The 21,890-nt window shown below is 42.4% G+C and overlaps 2 protein-coding genes across 5 annotated transcripts in view; both read right to left on the bottom strand.

Annotated features, from left to right (window-relative positions):
- Nucleotides 1-14,438, bottom strand: part of osbpl9 (oxysterol binding protein-like 9) — a 39,755-nt gene extending 25,317 nt beyond the window's left edge. For 2 of the 3 annotated variants that reach the window (XM_087835744.1, XM_087835745.1), the window contains exons 1-3: nt 14,258-14,438; nt 11,377-11,427; nt 4,852-4,930 (exon numbers count right to left, since the gene is read on the bottom strand). In XM_087835744.1, coding sequence (XP_087691870.1) covers nt 4,852-4,930; nt 11,377-11,427; nt 14,258-14,368 — 241 coding nt within the window. In that variant the 5' untranslated portion in view covers nt 14,369-14,438. Of the gene's footprint in view, nt 1-4,851; nt 4,931-11,376; nt 11,428-13,819; nt 14,008-14,257 lie in introns of those variants that run through there. The other variant, XM_087835746.1, reaches the window with a different exon arrangement.
- A 1,791-nt stretch (nt 14,439-16,229) lies between these two features.
- abl2 (ABL proto-oncogene 2, non-receptor tyrosine kinase) overlaps nt 16,230-21,890 on the bottom strand; it is a 28,268-nt gene continuing 22,607 nt past the window's right edge. For both annotated transcript variants that reach the window (XM_087835886.1, XM_087835887.1), the window contains exon 11: nt 16,230-21,139. In XM_087835886.1, coding sequence (XP_087692012.1) covers nt 19,317-21,139 — 1,823 coding nt within the window. In that variant the 3' untranslated portion in view covers nt 16,230-19,316. The remainder of the gene's footprint in view (nt 21,140-21,890) is intronic.

Below are 21,890 nucleotides of genomic sequence, written 5' to 3'. Positions count from 1 at the left end.
AACGGACTGAAACAGAAGATGGCAGCACTGCATGTACAAGGATGCCAGCTGCCGTTAAACCCCGAAGAAGAAGAAGTAGCTCTGTCCCAGAATTCATAGCGCGGCCCAGCTCAGTTTCCAACAATGGCGGCAGCTAGTTAGTTTTAATATTTCTCTTCTTATTCTTTCTGAGTCACAAAATAAACGTTTAACATATTTTCAGGTGAGAATGTAGCTGTGTAAACCTCAAATATCTGGTCAGTTTATCAAGACACCACATATTTTCAAAAGCGCTCCGACGTTTTCGGAGACGTCTGTTAGCCACTAGCTCGATAGCTAGCCGGGGGCTAGGCTAACTAGAGCCGTGAGAACACCGGACTCCCGGCTAATCGTTTTCAAACCCACCACCGTCTTTCGCTACTCAGGTTAAACATGATATATAAGTCACTTAGATAACTTAAAAATGTTATTGTTTGGCTTTTTTTTTAGTATTTTATTTGTTCCTGAGTAAATCGGTTTGGCTGAGATTAAAGTTATAGTTTTTACACAGCTGAATAAACATCAAGCAGACAGCTGATTATCAGAAGTGTGAGATGCTCGAGAATTTACTCCGGTGTCCTGTTATATTTTAGATAGCAAGGAGTTTATTAAACTTCACCAAAACAATCTGCAAATTTCATTACAATTTAATGTCGTTTCTCCTGCACGCTCTACTCAGGAGCAGCTGCTGCAAGCAGCCTCCTGCTGTGAGACGCATGTGAGGGGAGGACGTTCAGACAATGACTCGACCTCCTTCTCAACAATTTCCAGAAATTTTGGAAAAAAAGAAAAAAAGACAAAATTGAAGATGCAAATGTTTTTAGTGAATGTTAGCAGCATCTATAGTGTTTGAATTCATATCCTTAAATAAAATAAAGATAATAATTAAGAATATTTGGGGATTCCAGTCGTGCCGTTTTGCAGTATTGTCAAATTTAACCGAACAAAAAGGATAAAAGTCTGAAAGTTAAATGCTTTGTCCACAAATCTGCCATTAAACCCACTCTTAAAGTTTTACGATGCCGTTTCCACCCTGTATAAACGAAACAGTCTGACAGCTCAACTGTCACAACACAGCAAAGTGTGCAGACCAAACCCGTTACTGAAAGCTGGGCAATGGCAGCGAGGCCCAGCAGGGCTATCAAAGGGACCGCACCTCACACCAGCGAGCTTCAGGTCAGCCGCTCACATGCGCTGCAAATATAGATGAAAACCCACAAACTTACCCACACAGAACAGAAATAACTGCAAAATCTAACGGCTAAAAATAAGATCCCCAAACGCTGCTGCCAAATAAAGACGAGTTTCCACACATGTAGCAGCGGTGCACAGTTCCACACTCACAGCGGAGATCACCTCACATCCAGCAAAAGGAACTGATACTGATACTAGAAAAACATATTTACAAAGGAGGGGACGTGTTGGTAGAGTTTTCCGCAGGATACAGCTCATCTCACGAACGCTAAAGTACCTGCTACGCATCGACCGACGTGTACAGGAGAGACTAAGTGAAAAGTTGGGAAAACAGGAAAATAGATGAATTAAATAATCTGATTAATTTGACGTCACACATTATTTTTCCCTCCTGTTATCCTTCAAAATGCAGGAAAATCTTTGCAAGCTTATTTACAGTATCCTGCTGATTGCACAACATCATTATATCACTGTAACTGTGTTTTCAACGAATCCCTCCCCACATGCACCGAGCAGCTGCTGAATGGTTGTGTATGACTCTCCGGGGATGTGGCCAACTTTAAGTTAAGTCATGTGAAGTCAGAACTCTCACAGCGTGGTTTCCACACTCTTTTTAAGCTCGATTCTTGTGGTTTTAACCTTTTTTCCTTATCTAACAATTAGGAAAACGAAAGAACTGAATGTGCAAGGATTTTGTGCCGAACCCAAAATAACAACGCTTACGTTGTCCCTTAAGGAGACCAGGATACTCTCCACATGAACAACTATACAAAAGAAATGACTTGATGAGTCCGGCCCTGCACACTGGAAAAGCGCTCCAGCTGAGTATAAACAAAGTTACGGTCACCTAAACTGTAAACAATGCCATTCACAGACAAGTAAACACACGACAGATGGTGCAGTTATGACCAACACACTCAGACAAATATCACGTCCAGACAGTTTTGTACTTTTAACCCGAGGATTTCACGTTAAACCGTCAGTGACGTCTGTTTATGACGCTCAGCACTTCTTCGTTATGCTGCTGCTCCTTTCCTGTGTTAATTATTCACTTCTTTCCCCTCCTGCTATCGTCAGACATGCTATGAGACGTCTGGTCACATGTCTGAGCAAGAAGGCTGATGCTAGACTACAAGCTGCCAACGCTCTGACCCTGTAGCTCCTCCGGCGTGGTGCAGAAATCTTCTGAATGGTTACTTAATTGAAGGTGGATTGGTGGGAAAGTACTTTGTACTTTGCTCATTTAATGAAGATTAGAAGAAGATAAGTGTTGGCGACTTTTCAACCTGACACAAACACCGGTTTCATTCCTGAAATAACAGAGAGGTCGAAATGAAGATAAAGCTGTGAACAAACAAAAGGACAGAGCTGACAGTGCAGGTGATGCTGAGGTGAGGGAGGGTCCAGGAGAGACAGAACAACACGGAGAACACACAGAGGTCTCTCATCCCGGGCTTGTGCTGCCCGACTGGGAGAGAGAAGACGACGGATAGCTTTAGCAGATAACAGAAGGCCAGCAAAGAGCAAAGAGGGGAAATGAGCAAAAGGGCTCTCAGGCAGCTATGATGCACTGCCGGGGGAGAGAGGCTGATGAATAATGGATGTTTCTCTAAATAGAAGGAGCGCAGAGCCGCACTCCAGGCGAGCACAGTGGACTGTGAGCTCAGAACTATAATTTAACCTGTAATGTGGACTGTGCAGCAGCAGAAAGCAGCGTGTAGCTCAGGAAGGAGCAGTTTTTACTGCAGGGATAAAAGGAAAAGCATCACTCTAAATACAAGTTCTCAGTTTCTCGCTTGTTTCTTTACACCTGTGCACCATCCATGAGCAGGAAACGCACACACCGGCCCATTCAGAGGATGCTGCCAGTCCTGTGTGACCGACTGCATAACACTCTTACTCCAGGATCGTTTTACAGCAACACAGAAACGAGTCCTGCCCGACATCCTCTTGATCTCTCAGCTAACAGCTGATGCAGAATCTCACGTTCAGAGTCCTGCCAGCGGAGACACATGAGACACTTCAGTCCTCCGCTGGGTATTTGGAAAGCAGATGTGTCTTACGTCAACTTTTCATTGCTTTCACTCAAACAAAAAGACGACCGTGGGAGGATTCGCTGCTTTCAAATCGACGGGTTTAACTTGAACAGCAGAAACCTTCGTGTGTCTCGCTGTCGCTACACGCGCAGAAATTTCCCTCTTTGACTGATGATTGATTTGCTCTCATTAGAATAGAATTTGCATCTCCTGCTCACACTCAGTGAACTCAGATAAAAATAAATGCAATGTAAATATAAATAAATGCATCTTAACTGACAAACATCAGCTGCAGAAAAGCACCAGATTAAATAAAGACAATGATATTTGAACCATTACTCACTGATGAATACATCCGTGTGCGAGTTTCTGTCCCGAGGGAGACAAAACGACGTCTCCACAGCGAACCAGCAACACCAGCAACACAAACATCCCTTTCTAAAACAACACAGCGAGTTTGTGCAAACATCTGAGGACTGTGCAAACGAACGTCTCCTTAATGTTGCCTCATCGCGGACAGTGACTAAACAGTCGTAGTCTGAACTGTCCTTGAACCTCGACTGCAAACCCTTTCTACCACGCACCGCGGAGCGCGCTGCTCCACCCTGACCGCACATCCCAGAAGACAAACGGACGACGCCTCCTTGCGATCCTATCGCCCCGGGCTGGCATGCATGCTGACGTCGTGGTTTTCTCCTTACCCTTGCGTTTGTAGAACCACAGCATACAGCTTCGGAACACAGACATAGGAGAGGGCATGGAGGAGGTGAGAAGGGCGGGGGGCCCATGGACTGTGGCTGGTGACCCTCAAGGAAGGAGGTGAAAGGGGATGCTGGTGGTGAAGTGTGCGGGGTTTTGGTGGTGGCGAAACAGACACAAATGGACAAATGGAAGGGCGGAAATGAACCAAAGTTAGAGGAGGTTAGTTAAAGACCTGGCGGAGTGACAGGGGAAAAAAGGTGTCTGCGGTGTAGTGAACAGGATGGGTCGCTGTCAAAAGGAGGAAGGGGCTGACAGGACGAGGGAGGGGGGCGATGCTGTAGGTGGGAGCCAATCCTGTCCCTACGGAGCGACCGGCTGTTAGAAAGCGAGCGACGGCAGCAGCGGTGCAGCGAAAGGCGAACAGCAGCAAGAAGAGACCTGAGCTCAGCAGTATTCCCTTATTATTCCCAGTGGCTCAACTGCAGAGACACATAAGCAGCAATCTTCCTCTTCAGCTGCAGTGGAGAGGGCTGAAGGGGAAAAAGAAGTCTTAATTGCTTCTTCTGTTCCAAAGGAATCTGTTTAGCTCGCAGTGGAACAAATCTTGTTTACCGAAATATGCCAGTCCAACTTCAGAGCTCGAAGAGGAAGAGAGAAGCAGCTCAGACGCTTGCAGCATGCTTTGAGATTGTGTCGATGCCAGTGTGTGCGTGTCTGCTGGCAGCAGAGCAAACCAATCCAAGACGTTAAAAGGCAGGAAGGGGAGAGAGAGGGAGCGAGAGAGCAAATGGACAGCATGGCTGAATGCAAAGCATTCACAGAGGACGATTGGCTGCGATGACTACATAGAGGAGAAGAGGGGGGCTGTAAGAGAGCAGAATGAACCGGGGGGACGCCTCACCTTGGAAATGGAAAGTCTTCTGGTCCACAGTGATGGTGAATGTGCTGTCGTCCTCGTCATCGATGCCGATCACAGCTCCCTGGGCAAACAGAAAGAGAGGAGGGGGGAGAGAGAATGGGAAAAGCAGGCAGTCAGACAGAGACACGTCATACTCCACTTTCCATTTCGATCTTCATGCCCTCAACATGTCCCCAACTGGCTCTCATTTATTAATTAACCCCAGTCATTCTCAGCAGCTCACCCTCTTCTCTAGAAAAGCTCAATTTCCTGTTGACTCGACATCTTTTTCCTCAAAAAATAAAATAAATCACCGTCCCTCTCTCTCTCTCTCTCTCGCAGACACACAAAAATGAGTGCAGTCTTTTGGAACATGGTAGAGAAGAAGGGAGGGGAGGAGGTGGGATTTGGGAGAGTGAAGGAGGAGAAAGGCAGGGAAGGGTGGAGAGAGAGAAAAAGTACACCAGGGAGCAGCAGCCAAAAAGGAAAAAAAAAGGAACTGCAGAGGAACGGCCTGCTGGCTGGCTGGGGCATTAGCTCCTAGCAACAGAAACAGGGCGTGTGACTCAGAGGTTACTTACACAGCAAATCTCTGTAAGGGGAGAAAACAGCTGTAAAATCTGTTTGTTGACCCCTGAAAAACTCTGTTTTTGACATTTTTAGTCTGTGCCACTGCTTTGAACTGACTTTCAGGGACACGTCTCTGTTCTGAGGGCTTCTGGATTGTACAGTACCTTGTGATGTGGTGTAAACCTGTAATATTACTGGTAAATTAATAATAATTTGTCTTATATTAAAAACTAAATAGTTAAAAAACAGGTCACTGACAAGAGATTCATATTTGTATGCACGTGTCTGGAAATAATGAAACGGATACAGACACCCAGCCCTTATCAAATGTGACAGATCATACCTGCAACCCTAAGTGCAGCAAAACTGCATTGCATGCACCAGCCACTTTATTAGGTATACCTGTAATTGCCAAGAGCAGCTCAAAGCATTTGACCGTGTAGATATGATGAAGACAGCCTGCTGAAGTTCAAACCGAGCATCGAAATGAAAGAGGATTTAAACGACTTTGAATGTGTCACAATTGTTGTTGCCAGATGTTGTCTGAGTATTTCAGAAGCTGCTTATCTGCTGGGACTTTCTCACACATCCATCTACAGAGTTTACAGAGAATGGTCTGAAAAATAGAAAATGGGTAAAAAGTATTTAGGAGAGTGTCTCTGATCGTCAAACCGTGAAAGAGATGGGCTGCAGCAGAGACCACACCACGCGCTGCTTCACACCTACTCTTTATTTTTGATTTCTCAGTTAACATAAGATCATTAAAACGGGTGAACATTCATGTAGATTTAGGGGTGATGAACTCCAGGCCTCACGGCCGGTGTCCTGCAGGTTTTAGATCTCACCCTGGGTCAGCACACCTGACACAAATGATTAGTTCATTACCAGGAAGACATGTTGAGGAGGTCATTTAGCCTTTAAAACAGCTGTGTTGGATCAAGGACACATCTAAAACCTGCAGGACACCAGCCCTCGAGGCCTGGAGTCGCCCACCCCTGATGTAGGTGCTAAAAGTTGCAGCCTCAACACTGCATTTAATTCACCGTTAGACTTGAGTAGCTTCACTCAAAGTGTACATAAGCCCACTCACAGTTTTCCCTCTGTAATATTACACTTCTACACTAGGGCTGCCACGATTAGTCGACTATTAAAATCGTCGACGACTAATTTAATAGTCGACGCTTTGTTGAAGCTTTGTAAGATCACAAAAGACGCAGGAATAAGTAGTAGGATTTAAGAGTGTAATAACGGACTGAAACAGAAGAGGGCAGCACTGCATGTACAAGGATGCCAGCTGCCGTTAAACCCCGAAGAAGAAGAAGAAGCTCTGTCCCAGAATTCATAGCGCAGCCCAGCTCAGTTTCCAACAATGGCGGCAGCTAGTTAGTTTTAATATTACTCTTATTATTCTTTCTGGGTCACAAAATAAACGTTTAACATATTTTCAGGCGAGAATGTAGCTGTGTAAACCTCAAATATCTGCTCAGTTTATCAAGACACCACATATTTTCAAAAGCGCTCCGACGTTTTCGGAGACGTCTGTTACCCACTAGCTCGATAGCTAGCCGGGGGCTAGGCTCACTAGAGCCGTGAGAACACCGGACTCCCGGCAAATGTTTTCAAACCCACCGCCGTCTTTTGCTACTCAGGTTAAACATATATAAGTCACTTAGATAACTTAAAAATGTTATTGTTTGGCTTTTTTTTTTAGTATTTTATTTGTTCCTGAGTAAATCGGTTTGGCTGAGATTAAAGTTATAGTTTTTACACAGCTGAATAAACATCAAGCAGACAGCTGATTATCAGAAGTGTGAGATGCTCGAGAATTTACTCCGGTGTCCTGTTATATTTTAGATAGCAAGGAGTTTATTAAACTTCACCGAAACAATCTGCAAATTTCATTAAAATTTAATAAACTATCATCTTGTCTTTATTTTTAGTTAGCACATACCTTAAACACTTAAAGCTGTAAGCTAATGATAGTTATATGAGAGCAGATGCTGCTGGTGCAATAAGCTGTAGTTTTACGTCCAATGGATTTGATTAGTCGACTAATCACAAAAATAATCAGTGACTAGTCGACTATAAAAATAATCGTTTGTGGAAGCCCTATTCTACACATTTATTATTAAACATTTAATATTCTAATAATGGACTACACAGCACTAGGAAAACAATTTCAGTAGACAAGATGTTTTTCTGAAAGTGGTCTAAATAATTTAGAGAAGTGCTCTCTTCATACAGCAACTGTACAGAACAGCTACCAAAACCTGATTTTCATAGAGGTCAATTATCTCTTAATACAGTTCCAGCCTCACTGTGGACGACCTTGGACACTGATGTTCCTCTAAAAAAACGAAGGCAACAACTTCTCTGGCATAACTCAAATGTGCTGCTCGAAGTAGTTGGAAGTTTGCGAGCAAATCTTCATTTGGCCTGGAAACCAATCATTTGTTGGTCTATAAAAATGCTCTTCATGAACTAGGTGATCTCAACATTTATCACCGATTAAAGAAAAAAAGAACAGGTTTCTTGGCATTAATGTGGGCAGGCTAACAAACACAGCTCTGCTGAGCTGAATATTCCTTCAACTTAAACAAGTAATTAATGTATTTACAAATAATTTTTTTTACCATTAAAGAAAGAAACATTTACATCCATAGCACAGACATACGCATTAAATACAGCAACTTTAGTAACTGCTGATGTTAAAACCAACCTTTCCAAACAGACTTCAATAATTTCTTACGCATCGACATGTTCGTATAGAATCCCTGCAAGCCCATCAAGAGAGGTTTCATCACACATTAATGCGACTACGTCAAAGACGATCGATTTACTAACAGGCTACGTCCCACACACTTTTAATGCAGCTGTATTTACACCACTAAGCCGCTAAAAGAGAGCAGTAGAGTTATTTAGACTATATTTGGCTGTAAACATCATAAAAACATGTTGCCTAATGAGATACTTATCCTCCAGTAACAGTGTATAAAATCATGGAGTCATTAGTGATCAGATCCTTGAACGTGTATATTAAACAAACATGTAGCATTGCTTTCTTCAACAGTAAAATATCTCTGAAATAAAAAAAAGCCATCTCAGAGTGATGCTGAAAAACTAGTTGGTGCATTCATTTCTTCAACAGTAGCTATAATTCATTTTTATCAGGTTGTTCTAAAATATCCTACAGAAGCCTTTGGTGAGTCCAAAGTGCTGTAGCCAGAGTGCTGACAGGCACAAGAAACAGAGACCATATTTCTCCCACACTCACTTTTCTTTATTGGTTCTCAGTTAAATTTAAGTTTCCTCCCATACAAAGATAAGACCCTATTATATCTTACAGTGTCACATTAGCCTAACAGAGCTCTTCACTCTCAGAATGAATGCTGACTTGTTGTTCTTTAGACTTGAACAGGATTTCCACTAATGCATCGACAGATGTTCATATACCACTGCAGCATATCCTGAACATGTGTCTTCTCTCTCCCATAGTTTCTTCTATCTTGTCTCCCATGTTGTCCTTTTTCTTTTCTTCTGACTGTTGGGCTTTTCTCCCAAATACTGCAAACTCTTTACCCCGCTGTATAAAGAGCCTTTAGGTAACCATTGTTGTGATTTGGCGCTATATAAATAAACCTGTATTGAATTAAAATCTCTGAGCACTGTTACCTGCACCCTGCTGAATCAGCAAGGTGTAACCAATAAAGTGGCCAGTGAATTATGTAGACATGGAAAACTCCACCTTTATATAGTTACTAGGGATGCACCGATACCGATACTGGTATCGGGTATCGGGCCGATACTGTAAAATGTGTGTGTACTCATACTCGTAAAAGTTAACCGATACCATGAACCGATACCAACTTATTTCATTAATCAGAGGGTGGCTTGTCATTTCTGTTGTAGTTTTTTAGATTGGCCACTAGGAGGCCAATTATTATTTTATTTATTATTTATTTTATAATTTTTTATATTTTATTATTTATATAATAATAATTATTTTGTTTGTTTACAATATGGACACTCTGCAATAATTTAAAAGTTTATTTTATTCTCAAACCTAATTTGTATTTATTTTATTCCAAACAGAAGTGTTTATTTATTATTCTGAAAGCTCGAGACAGTGCCAATAGTTCAGTGATATTTTGTTAAATTACAATGTGGAGACTCTGCAATAATTTAACAGAAGTGCTTATTTTTCACTTGAAATTTTTTTGTGGTCATTTTTATTAAGATTTTATTTTTTATCGGCAGGGAATATGATAAAACCTGTCTTCCAATTCATTGCATTTGTGTGTGTGTGTGTGTGTGTGTGTGTGTGTGTGGTAGAAGTATCGTTTTTTGTACTCTGTATCGGCAAGTACTCAGATCCAAGTATCGGTATCGTATCGGTTTGAAAAAATTGGTATCGTTGCATCCCTAATAGTTAGTGTTAAACCAAATATATAAACGTACTGTATGAAAGTGTAGTAAACATCAGTAAACACAAAACTGGACACAACATCCAGCCGAGTCAGAGAGGCTGTCTGACAGTTTTTAGATTTAATAACATGTTGGTTGTGTTGCTCAAGGGTTAATAACACGCAGCCACAACAATGACTTTGTTGACAAGGGTTTAATTAATTTAATGACGTAAATGTACTAAACTGCAGTCACCACTGGGCTTGGACAGGGCGTTTTTCAGAGGTAGTGAACTACTGACGTGGTGCTTCTCTTTATAAAAATAGCACCGGCGATTGTCTGACAATTGAGGACTTTGTGGAGTGAGGGGGTATTGACCAAATAATCAATCAGGATAATGCAACCCAGTCGTCTGTTGATAGCATTAGCACAGTTCAGGATGGGGATGCACTCTCCGACATCCTGTCTGATTAAAATGTTTAAAGCAAACGACATCATGTATGTTGACCGCTCTTTCATTATCATAGAATAATGTTGACTTTCATTGCAAAACCACTGAATATTCAATTGAAGGAAAATGCACTGCAACCAGTATAACACTACATCGGAGGATATGACTTTGCTGCTATTTAAGACAGGTCAAAGCAGAGCAACTCATTAAGAGTTTGTAGAAAACTATCAGATTAAACCCTGAACCATCTCATTTGCCATTACTGCATGAATACATACGAGTGCATGAAACTGGATCCTCTGTACAGATAGTTTCAGAAGATACTTCCTCTTTTCGGTCCTACCTGGCTAAAATAGTGAGTGCTTATTTTTAAAATAATCAACTTTTTTTTAAGTCAACCAGGCAATTGAAAACACAAGAAACTTAATATGTTGATGTGCAGCTTCCAGGAAGTCTAAAGGTTAAATGTGTATAAAATGGCTACGTAGATAAGGACAACAAGGCCAGACATCAACAATCTCCTCCCTCGTCTCTAGTGTGCAAAGTTTACTTCGACTCAACCTCTGATCCCACTCATGTTAGAACATACAGTGAAGGACAAACAGGTTTACTTTCAACTAGCACAATGCGCAAACAGCAACGAGACACTTTCTTTTAACCCCGGGAGCTGAAAGCATCAACATAATAATTAACCTCTCAGAGAAGGAAGAACAAATCCTGTCAATATTGGTCAACAGATATAGTTCTGCTTTTTATCCTTCATGTCTTTAGACGTTCACAATTATAAAGAGAAAGCTCATTCTTTCAAGGCTCTCTTGTTATGAAGAAGAAACAAACACACAAGTATGACAACTGCTGCTATCTAGTGGACAGCAGCCAAAACTGAAAGTACTCAGAGAAGGAGGAATGCTTTACTGGAACGTAGCAGCAGATTTATGTGAAACTCGTCAAACTACGTCAACAAACAGAGACCGCCGTCAAACCAAATCATGTCAGATAACCAGACACGCACGTCCAGACACAAAGGTAAAGCAGGTAAGCAAGGATGCACAGGATACATTTAAGGAAAACTATCATGAAGAGGGAGGGTTTGAGGCTCTCACCCTGAGTCGTACGCAGCCTCTTCTGGATCCTCGCATCATCTTGTCTTTTGACTGTGAATCAATAAAACAGAGAGTCAGGGATCAAAACATTTAAAGCATGAGAACATGACGTGCATTTAAATGCTGCACATTTTTACATGTTTATGTTCGGAAATTTCAATAATTCCAACAACTTTCAAAAGTCCAGAAGTTCCAAAAGTCTTATTATAAGAAAATAGAGACGATTTCTCCTAAAATAATAAAAGTAAAGGCAGAAAATGTGACTGATGTCGTGGCTTAATAATTCATGTTAACCATATTTTTAGAGTTACTTTAAGTTTCTTACTTTTTGTTGAAATGAATAACGCTCAGAATAAATTTGGACATGTGCATAACAGGGATGCAAATACAGGCAGAAGTAGAGGTGTCTGTAGCTCAGGAGGGAGTGCAGGTCATTTACTAATTGATCTGACTGCTCCAGTCTGCGTGCCAAACACCCTCGGGCAAGACACTAACCCCGAGTTGCTCTCCAATATATCCATCAGAGCATAAATCTGTGTGAATGTTAGACAGAAAGCACTGCAGTAGAAAAAGCAGAGAAACAAATCGTGTGCTTGTGAATGAGGCATGTTGCAAAAAGTGCTCAGGTTGAGTATAAAAGCGCTAAATCAAAGCCAGTACACACACATCCTGTGCATGAATGTCAAATACATACATACACTCTCTGATCTTGGAATAAGTTGGGCTGAAGGTTCTACAGTGTGTCTGATAAATCCTGATAACTTGTCCTGAGTGATCACGATACACTAAACTGGAGATTTCTCTGCCAGGATAAAAAATATATTTTTTTGACACTCACTGGATGAACCAACATTCAGAACAATGGCAAAGTCTGAGAAACTCAATGAAGACCTAAGACGAAAGCTCTGGAAATCACTTGAGCCATTTGTAGACAACTGCAGATTCCAAGATCATCATTTTAAAAAACTATATAAATACAAATCATTCTGTTCTGTCAGCACTTCACTAACGTACAGAAGAAGACCCTGTCACCCTCAGATGAGTGACGCTTGCTCAGGATGTTCAAGAACCATGAAGATTCAAGCCATGAAGTGTAAAAGCGCTGACCAAGAAGTCGACACCTTCAAGCTCAACTGAAATTTTCAGTGGCCCACATGGACAAACCAAATGGAAGAAAAAGAAAAAGAATTGAGCTGTTTGGATGCAATGGTCATTATTTTTGCCACTATTACAGATTTATTTTTGTAGGACTAAAGGTCAAGCTTTCAAACCTAAGAACATGTCTGTAAAGGTTCTCAGTCATCCAGGTCATCGTAGTCAAAGGAGCTTGCAAAGAAAAGCGTCTGGACTTCTTTAAGTTACTTGAAGACGTTTCACCTCTTATGCGAGAAGCTTCTTCAGTTCTAAGGTCAAATGGTGGAGAGTCCCAGATATAAACCTAGTGGGAGTTTCCCCCCACAGAGGGACAAAAGGACCCCCTGATGATCCTCTAATCGCCTGAGCCAAGGTGTGAAACTGGGTGTGGGTCCCAATCAGCCAGAGTTTCGGGTGAGTTCATTGTGAAACCTGGCCCCACCTTATCATGCGAATTCCTGAGGTCAGATGGCCCAGGATGTGAGTGGGCGTTAAGGCGTCTGGGAAGGGAACTCAAAACTGGATTATAGATGGCAGAGAGTTGGTGTCGTAAACCACCGCCTCTGTTCAAAGATGGTTGCTCACAGTGGACATAGATGGCTTCTTTCACTCCTCTTTCAAACCATCTGTCTTCTCTGTCCAAAATGTGAACATTGGCATCCTCGAAAGAGTGACCTTTGACCTTAACATAAAGGACAGAACCTAGAAGAAGCTTATTGATGGTTACCAAAAGTGTCTGGTCAAGGTGCAACTCACCAAGAAACATCTAACCAAATAATAGTCGTGTTGTATGTATATATTTGAGCTGCTATGTGTATTTTTGGCCCAGTGTGGATTAGAAAAACCTAGATAAGTTCAAAGTTCTTGTATTTTAAAGTTCTTAAAGAAATAAGTTGTGTGTAAACTCCTGATCACAACTGTAGCGGATATATTGGACAGAGAGTCAACAAACTGATAAAAGACCCACAAGACATAACACACATGCCATCAATACAATGTTGGACCGCCAATCAGGATTATTTGAGATCCTGTTGACAGATTTCTTCTCGCACCTCCTCCTATCATGGTGACGACTATAATTCAGAACACTAACTGCAGTCACGGTTAACTGACAGCTCAGGTTACTGTGTCAATCGCTCTCCATGGAAACAAGTACATTGATTTCTTTTTTACTTTGTCAGAGGAATGGACGCCACTTGCTCTTCCCTACAGCTTGTTTCACCGATTGTAACTTTTGCCTGGTTTACAGTCCACATTATATACTGCTCACACACTCGGTGAGGTTAACTAACCAGCAGCCAGTCTCTACCTTTGCGGTGTAGCTTTATGGCTTTAAAGAAACTAGTGAACGCTGTTCGCTTGGTTAGCTATCAGAACAAAGGTCGCCTCTCACGCATGCACACACATTTCTCTCTTCATTTCCCCTGACAGTTTAAACTACCCATAAGTATCTCTACACGAATACTGTGGGTTTTTTAGCGTGTAGCTGTGCTAGCTAGCCGCAATTGCGGAAGCATGGGCAAAAAATGCTATCACCCGATTGGTCAGTTAGCATTCGAAAGCCTCTGCTATTGGCCAACGTACGCATCCGTCACCAACAGAGACTCGCCTCGCTTTGCCAGCTGAGACTCCCAACTCCTGACAAACACAAGGCCCTTCTCCCACTTCTGCTGACGACCAGCCACAACTTCCACACTCTAACCTCCTGAGCAAGACATGCTGACAATCACAGCCGAGATGAACGTACCGTGTAGTACGACAGCAGGCCGGCATTGTAGTCCAGAACAAACCAGCGATACTGCCAGCCTTTCATGACGTTGGTCCACTTGCTGAGCGGCCCCTCCATGATGGACGCCATCTTTACAACAGGCTCCGGGCGGGGAGGAGTCGGATATGGTGTGGGGTAGGCGTCATGGTATGAGGAAGATTATCGTTCTGATGATGATGACGATGATGACGCTCATCATATTCAGCATTCAGTGAAATATAGTAAGAATGCTCTGACACAAAACGACTAAAACTATAAATAAATAAATAATAATCCAAGTAAAAGTAGTTTCCAGTGATTTTGATAAGAATGTTGTTATTATATTATTGACTCTTACCTTTTTTTGTGTGAACGTGTGAATTACCGGAGTTCGTTTTAAGTGTCTGCTATGCTGTCGTAGTTTCATCTATAATTTATTTTTTAAAGAAAAGGTCAAATACACAACAGATGCTATGTTTGCTTCGACAGTGCTGACGGAGAAGAGTAGAGAGAGTTGCAGGACATATATGATTGTTGTATTACAACAGGGATTGGATCTGAGTCTCTTCTTGGTTGCCATGGTGATGGACGGGCCAGACCAGGGGCGCATCCAGAATTTTTTCATAGGGGTGGCCATATGGGGGCCACTTAAAATTAGGGGTGGGGGAAAAAATCGATACTTTGTAGTATCGTGATATTTTGTTTGCTAATAATGTATCGATACAGGGACAGCAGAAATTGATATTTTGTTACAAAAAGGTTTTTGTGCTCTGACTTCAGAGCATGTTGATCCTTTTTCTGAGCAAGAATACTGACATTCCTTCACTGTCCAAATGTGTTTAACTTTTTTTTTTTTTGGCAGCAATAAACATGACAGTTTACTTATTTTCATTTAAGACATGTTTTATTTTAATTAAGTTTAAAACTTTTTTATTTCATGTAAAATTATATTTTGTTTTAATTTACTTTCAAATTCTTCAGTTGCTGAAGGGGCTGCATAGTTTTCATAAACTGCATAGTTCAGAATAGCTATAATTGTACCAGATGGTTGATTCAGTTAAGTTGGACTAGACTGTAATACAAACAGTTCAGTTTGTCAACAATAAAACTGAAATGAGAGAAAGACTGAGTGTGAGACTTTGATATTAGATAAAATGAATATTGATAAAGTTTACCTTTATGTACAGAATCTGAATATCGCAAAATATTTAAAAAAATTGCAATAATATTGTATCGTGCGTTAAGTATTGTGATAATATCGTATCGTGGGATGTATGGTGATTCCCACCTCTACTTAAAATATTGGGGTGGCACACCAAAAACAGAACAGTGCATGGGTGCTGCAGAAGGGTGGGGGTGACAATGGAAATCGTGAGGGACATACAAAATGCCCCTGGGTCAGACAGGAGTCTCTGTGGACTATGATGTGTGCAGACGTTAGTAAGGGTAGGGAGTAGGTGGCAGAGAGCCTAGAGAGGTGGAGGCAAGCTCTGGAGAGAAGAGAGAATAAAGTCAGTGTGAGTGAGATAGAAGATGTGTGTGAATGAGAGGGAGAAAGGTTGAACGATAAACATGAAAAGAGTAGAGGTAGTGAAGCTTGATGAGTTTATATACCTGGCGTCAACCATCCAAACCAAAGGACAGTGTACGAGAGAGTTGATAGAGACAGGACCTGCTGCTTGACAGTAAAGATTTTCAACTTGAATATTTTATTGATCTGTATCCAATGTGGCATTTTAAGTGTTCCTTTAATCTTTTGAGCAGCATATTTAACACAGAATTATTTAATTCAAATCAAGTCAGCTTTATGTAGTGCCAAATCACAACAAGAGTTCTCTTGAGGCGCTTTGTATTGTAAGGTATAGACCCTAAGATTAAAAAAAAGAGAAAACCCCAAATATTATTAGCAACACTTGGCTAACATCGTCTGCTCCACTTGAAATTTACTGCAAATAAACCACAAACCAAACAATATTCATCAATATCTTTATTATTTACAATAGGCTTAACACTGATAAGCAAAACTTCACAGTAATATAATGTGAGCTTTAAATAAAAAAAAAAACAAAACACAAAATATATATTTTGTACAATAAAAAAGTTAATGTTAACATCTGCCATTTTTCATCCCTGTTCAGTTTCACATATTTCATTACGGTGTGTCTGTGTGTTGATTTTACATTGCACTCATACAACTGAAGACGCGGCCTTTGGTATATTGATACGTACGCACGTTCTTCAGAGCTGTACTCCACAACAGGGAGACACGAGAAGACAAAATAAACAGATCTACAGGATCAATGCAGTCAAAACACATAAATAAAGTCAATGTAAAGGACTGAGAATGAGCAAAAATGTTGTGGTCAGGCTTAAATATTAAACAGCATTGGTCATGAGATCAGGCTTGTGAGTTGGTACGAAATCAGTTCGCTGACAATCAACGATTAAATCCTTAAAAAATAAAAATAAATAAAACTGTTTGGAAAAGAAATGCGTGATTTCAGGAATTTTTCTTTCACCATCTAAAAAGGCGTATCACACAAAGTAAAGAGGAACTAAGGCCAATCTGGTGCTAGTCAGTTCTTAAGGTTTTAGACTGAAGTGTGATCAGATCAGGCAGATTTGTGTGACCGGACTAACAGCGCTAATAGCGCTAATAGCACTAACAGCGCTAACAGCCACAAATAAACCCGACTAGTTACAGATTTTCCAAATAGAGTCCGACTGATACAATTGTTGATCCAATATTTTTCTTTCAGTCACACAGAACTAAAAATATTTCCCTAACTTTTATTGGGGTAATCTGTTCATGTATTTATTTATGCTGTGTTGCCAACATGAAAGTTGCAGAGCTCCCTCTGGTGGACAAGATATAGAATATCAACATTCATAACGTGGTTGAAGGGTGTTTCTCCCATCTCTTCTAAATTTTAATGCATTTATTACAGATGTTGACACCAACTGGCAAATATCTAATATGGCCAAAAAGCACATGTTGGCATCGGGCTGTTAACCTCCAAATGACAGAAACCGACAGTGCAGTGACAGGATTATAACAATGTCGTTGAAACTGAAACATACGCATGAGTTTTAATGAGGGACTTGAACATTCTGTGAGTCCTCGCAGTGGACAAGTTGTTTCACAAAAAGGCACCAAGAATGTGAAGAAAGGTGGCATTTTTCATTTCATGTTATTTTAAATGCACAAAAATCAGCTCGTCTAAAAGCATCCTGTTTGGCAAAAAAGGGCAATTTTACTGACGCACAATAAGAAGAAAAATTAAAGGATGAAATGTACCACAAAAAAAAAAAGACATGCCATTGAAAGGCATTAAAAGTGTTACGGACTTGCAGCAGTGTTTACAATTTTACATGTACAGAGCATGTGTCAATGAACCAATGAGATCGAGGCCGTATCCAGTGTACATAAATATGAGAACCGAAGCAAGTAAACAAACAAAAAGGAAAATAATAGTTGTGTATGTGCTGTACACAATTCTGCTTGTGCTCAAAAAACAGAGCAGATATCTCTGGACTTATTTAGTGTGATCGAAATAAAGTATGGGCCAGTAAGTTAAATGGAAAAAAGAATATGGCACCTTAAGAGATTAAAGAGACACGCAGTTGAACATTCAACCAGGTTGAGAACAGAAGAATACATTCATAAAGCAGATAATCAGATCTGGGTGGATGGGCCTTGAAATACATCTCTTCAGTCAGAAACATTGTTTTTTATGCTGTGACCACAGATAAATCTTTTGATTCCTGGATATGAAATACGTCAAATATTTACATAGCTTTTCTTTTAAAATAGGTCTGTGCTTTAAAAAAACCCCAAACAACAATAATTTAAAATTCAAGTTCATACATAGACATTCTAAAAAGCATTTTTCTGTGAACCAAATAATGTACAAATTGCTCATGTGCTGAAGACATACTGCAGTTAGTTGAGAGATCAGTACTGTGTGATTAGTGTAAAGTAGGTCTCTGCGTTTCGCAGCGTTCTTACACTGAAGAATGAGGCACTGAGGCCATGACAAGGCTACAGGGACTCCAGCACTGTCCACACTCGCAAGGACACTTATAAAAACACTGTCCCAGTTCACCTGCTCGTGTGCTACCCTGTGCTCTATCTTTCCTCACTCCACGTGTTTCAGCTCCATCGTACAAAACAACGAAGCAGCGTGCGAGGATAACTGGACACGAATAATGAAATGTTTAAGGGGCTGGGGAGATTCCCCACTTTTGTGGCACTACGTTAAGGTGTGAACATCAGTCACTGAAGCAAAGACAAATTCTGTGTTCGTTCGTTATGTGTCAGTGCTGTGGGGAACATCTGTGAAATGCACACGTTTACTTTTGTAGGCAATCGCTAAAACTTTTATTAGAATCAGGTGGACGTGTGGAAATTTCACGGTTACTATTGAAAAAACAAAACAAAACAGAAACGCAACCAGACTTTAACCCCACACGAGGGGAAAAGCAGGTGTGGGTGTTATTTATAACCTTTTTACACTTGTCCAACTGGCCTATGAGAACACCCCCCCACCACCCCTCGTACCTCGAAGGAGTTCACATGAATGTAGTTTCCAAAAATGGCTCACGATCACTTGTTTCTCCAGACACAGAGGAAAACGGTACACTTACATATTTGTAAAACAATTCTCGAGTTTAAATTGAGGGGAAGCAGAGTGAGCTTTACCTACTCCATTGGCTGGCTACACACAGCTGATACACTCGACATTCAGGCAGCAAAGACACCTTCACATCAAGGCCACGTAAAAAGTTGTGGTGACACGTTTTATGGTGCGACTTGAATTTAGTTTGGTAGATTTCTCAATATGTACAGGTTAGAGGAAAATTAGTGTCCACACTGGCATTTTATCAAACTGATTTGTAAACAATTAAAAAAAAAAGTTATTTCTTGTAGTGATGGTGAGGTACTGCAGAGGTGCGTCTCGATCTGTCCCCAGAAAGCTGTCAACAGAACCTGAAACATAAAAGGAATCAAAGCGATCTGTTGGGTAGTTAGAGGTGAAGATTTGTGTTGTCACGGTGGCTACCTCTGCACTACGTCACTAATCTCTTTAATACAGCTGTGTAGGTTATCCAGTACAGTGTTGGACCCCACGCCACCCAACCCCCCGCCTCCTGACGACGAGGCTCTCAGTTCCTGCAGGCTGAGCTCCAGCTTCCCCACTGCCTCTCGAAAGGCAAACTTGTTCCTCATCTGAGGGATGCAGTCCACGTAACCTGAGCAGTAGTCTAGCAGCTGATGGCCAGCGTCCAGAACCTGGCTGCTGGAGGGGCTTTCGGAGCTGGCGTGGAGCGCGCTGCTCAGGCATTCCGCGCAGTCCAGCAAGGCCTCGCGGCTAACCCGCTCCAAGGGCGCCCTCTCCACTTGCTGCCTAGTTCGCCGCAGTGCCACTTTGGAACCAGCAGACGGCGCTGTGTGCGAGGGGGCAGTGGTGGTCGCCCCATTGGCCATTTTAGTGGGCGTTGTGTTTGTGGTGGCAGAGCAAGAAGAAGAAAAGGAAGAAGCTGGAGGCACTTGCGGTGGTGGCACTGATGGTCTGCCTGTCATCATTCCTCCTGACATTCGCCCTGACCTTTGACCTTTTAATGTGTCCCCATTTACTTCCACGGGCATTCCTCCGACTTGCTCTTCTCCGTCGCCGCTGTAGGAGTGTTGCAGGCTGCGCAGAGTAGGGGGAGGCGGCGGCGCACACTTGGGTTTGACGAGGCGTGGCTTGTCTCGGTCTGCTTGGTGCTCAGACAGCAGTTTAAAGCGGTTCCCCTGAGAGTCTAGCCCGACCAGGTGCACGTCACCTGGGCTGTGCTTCAGTGTGGGAGAGATCAGCACGGGGACTTTGTGGTTGTGAGTCGGCCCACCTGCTGCAGCTGATGACATGCTCAAGCCAGAGGACTTGGAGGGAGATGTCCAACTCTGCTGCCTGTCCAGTCCTCCGCTCTCCTCTCTACCCTCCTTGACTCGGGACAGGCTGTCCGAATCCCCAACTTCCCCCCCAACCCCCGGTGCCCTCACCCCTACAGCAGTGCCCCGGGGTAGTAGCTTGGCTTTGGGCCTTTCCCTGATCTGTGCAGTCCCCTCATCCATCCTCCTCAGCAGAGTTTCTGACGCTCGTGCAGCCCCGTTCTCTGGCTGAGAGGTTGTCGAGGCAGTCCTCTCCAGAGGCGGTTTAGCACTGCGGTTCCTGGGTAACGTTAGAGCCATGCGCTCCAAATCAGGCAGCCCAGCTGACATTGAGGAGGTAGAATTGGACCTAGGGAAAGGTTTAGGCCCACCAACTATATTTCCACCCTCGTCTGCGGAGCATGTCTTTCCTGTCCGTAGCCCCAGGGTCTTTTTAATGAGTCTAGGGGTAAAAAAGCCAGCCAGCCCACTCCAACTGCTACCACTTGTCACCTGTGAACCAAAGCCTCCCCCAGAGGGTTTCTGTCCAAAAGCTGCCCCGCAGCAGCGAGACTGTGCCTGGATAGGTTCCCCATGTGAGTGGGAAGGAGACGCAGAGAAACCCCCTAAACTGTCTGACTGGGGCAGGGGAGGAGGAGCGCTGAAATCGGGTGTAGGCTCGTACTTTTTGTGAGGTTGCGTCTCCATCTCCCGGAAGGAACTGCTTCTCTTGGGTGGCATCGGAAGGTTCTGTTGGTGCTGAGAAGACTGTGACGAGGAAGAAGAGGAAGATTTCTTTTTGATAAAGGAGCTAAAGAAGCCAGTCTTGCGGTCTCGTGTAAATGTGCCCACATCCTGTGCATCCTCTAAAAGGCTGCTGGGGGATTTGTCTCTTGACTGTTGCTTTCTGGGGAGGGCTGGGGAGCTGCCTGATCGGCCGTCCCCTCCGAGCAAAGATGACGCCCAACCTGGAAAGAAAAGAGGAGGAATCACAATCATACAACAGACCGACTGAACTCAGGAGCACAAATATCTGTTAAAAGCTTGCATAATAGCTTAAAAGAGACATAATGAATAACTGCTTTTTGGCTCGCTCATCTATACATCAACGTCACTCATGTCAGGCAGCTGATGCTGCTGTAATAAGATGAGCTGTTCCCTCATCCTGTATCTCCTCCTTTGGGATTCACAATCTGAGAAAAAGCATTCGAAGAAGGTGAACAGACTTGTTTTTGAGCCCCTGCCAGTCAGGGAAAAGCACACGGTAATTCAACGATTCACAAGCTGCTGTTTTAAAAGACAATGAACACACTTCAGGGACTGAACAACAGAAACAGCACAACTTCTCTAACATGGAAAGCTGCTGTGTCACTACGCTCAAAGAGGAAGCTGCAATTGTGTTACACTTCTGCTGACCTTTAAATCGGCGCAGAACGCCGGGCAGTTTCACCAAACAAGCAGATGAAGTGAAACGAATGAAAGAGGAAGCTGCAAATGCTTTTTCATTACATTTAGAAAACCTGTGATGTGAAGCAGCAGATAGGAAAGCAATAAACTTCAGACACACAGTTCCTTATCTTTAGGAACATCATATACATTTAAAAATAAAACAGAAAGAGGAAATGCTGAGATTCAAGATGTTCATTCAATGTTTGTGCACCGATTATTTCCTTATGGGCACTTTCACGATACCAGTGATGAACCAAAATGGGGTTTTAG

The sequence above is a fragment of the Neolamprologus brichardi genome, chromosome 23 (genome assembly GCF_056152115.1).
Source record: "Neolamprologus brichardi isolate AB-2024 chromosome 23, ASM5615211v1, whole genome shotgun sequence".
In the NCBI taxonomy this organism is placed as follows: Eukaryota; Metazoa; Chordata; class Actinopteri; order Cichliformes; family Cichlidae; genus Neolamprologus; species Neolamprologus brichardi.
The sequence above is the reverse complement of the archived record's forward strand: the minus strand, read 5'-3'. Positions and strand labels throughout refer to the sequence as shown.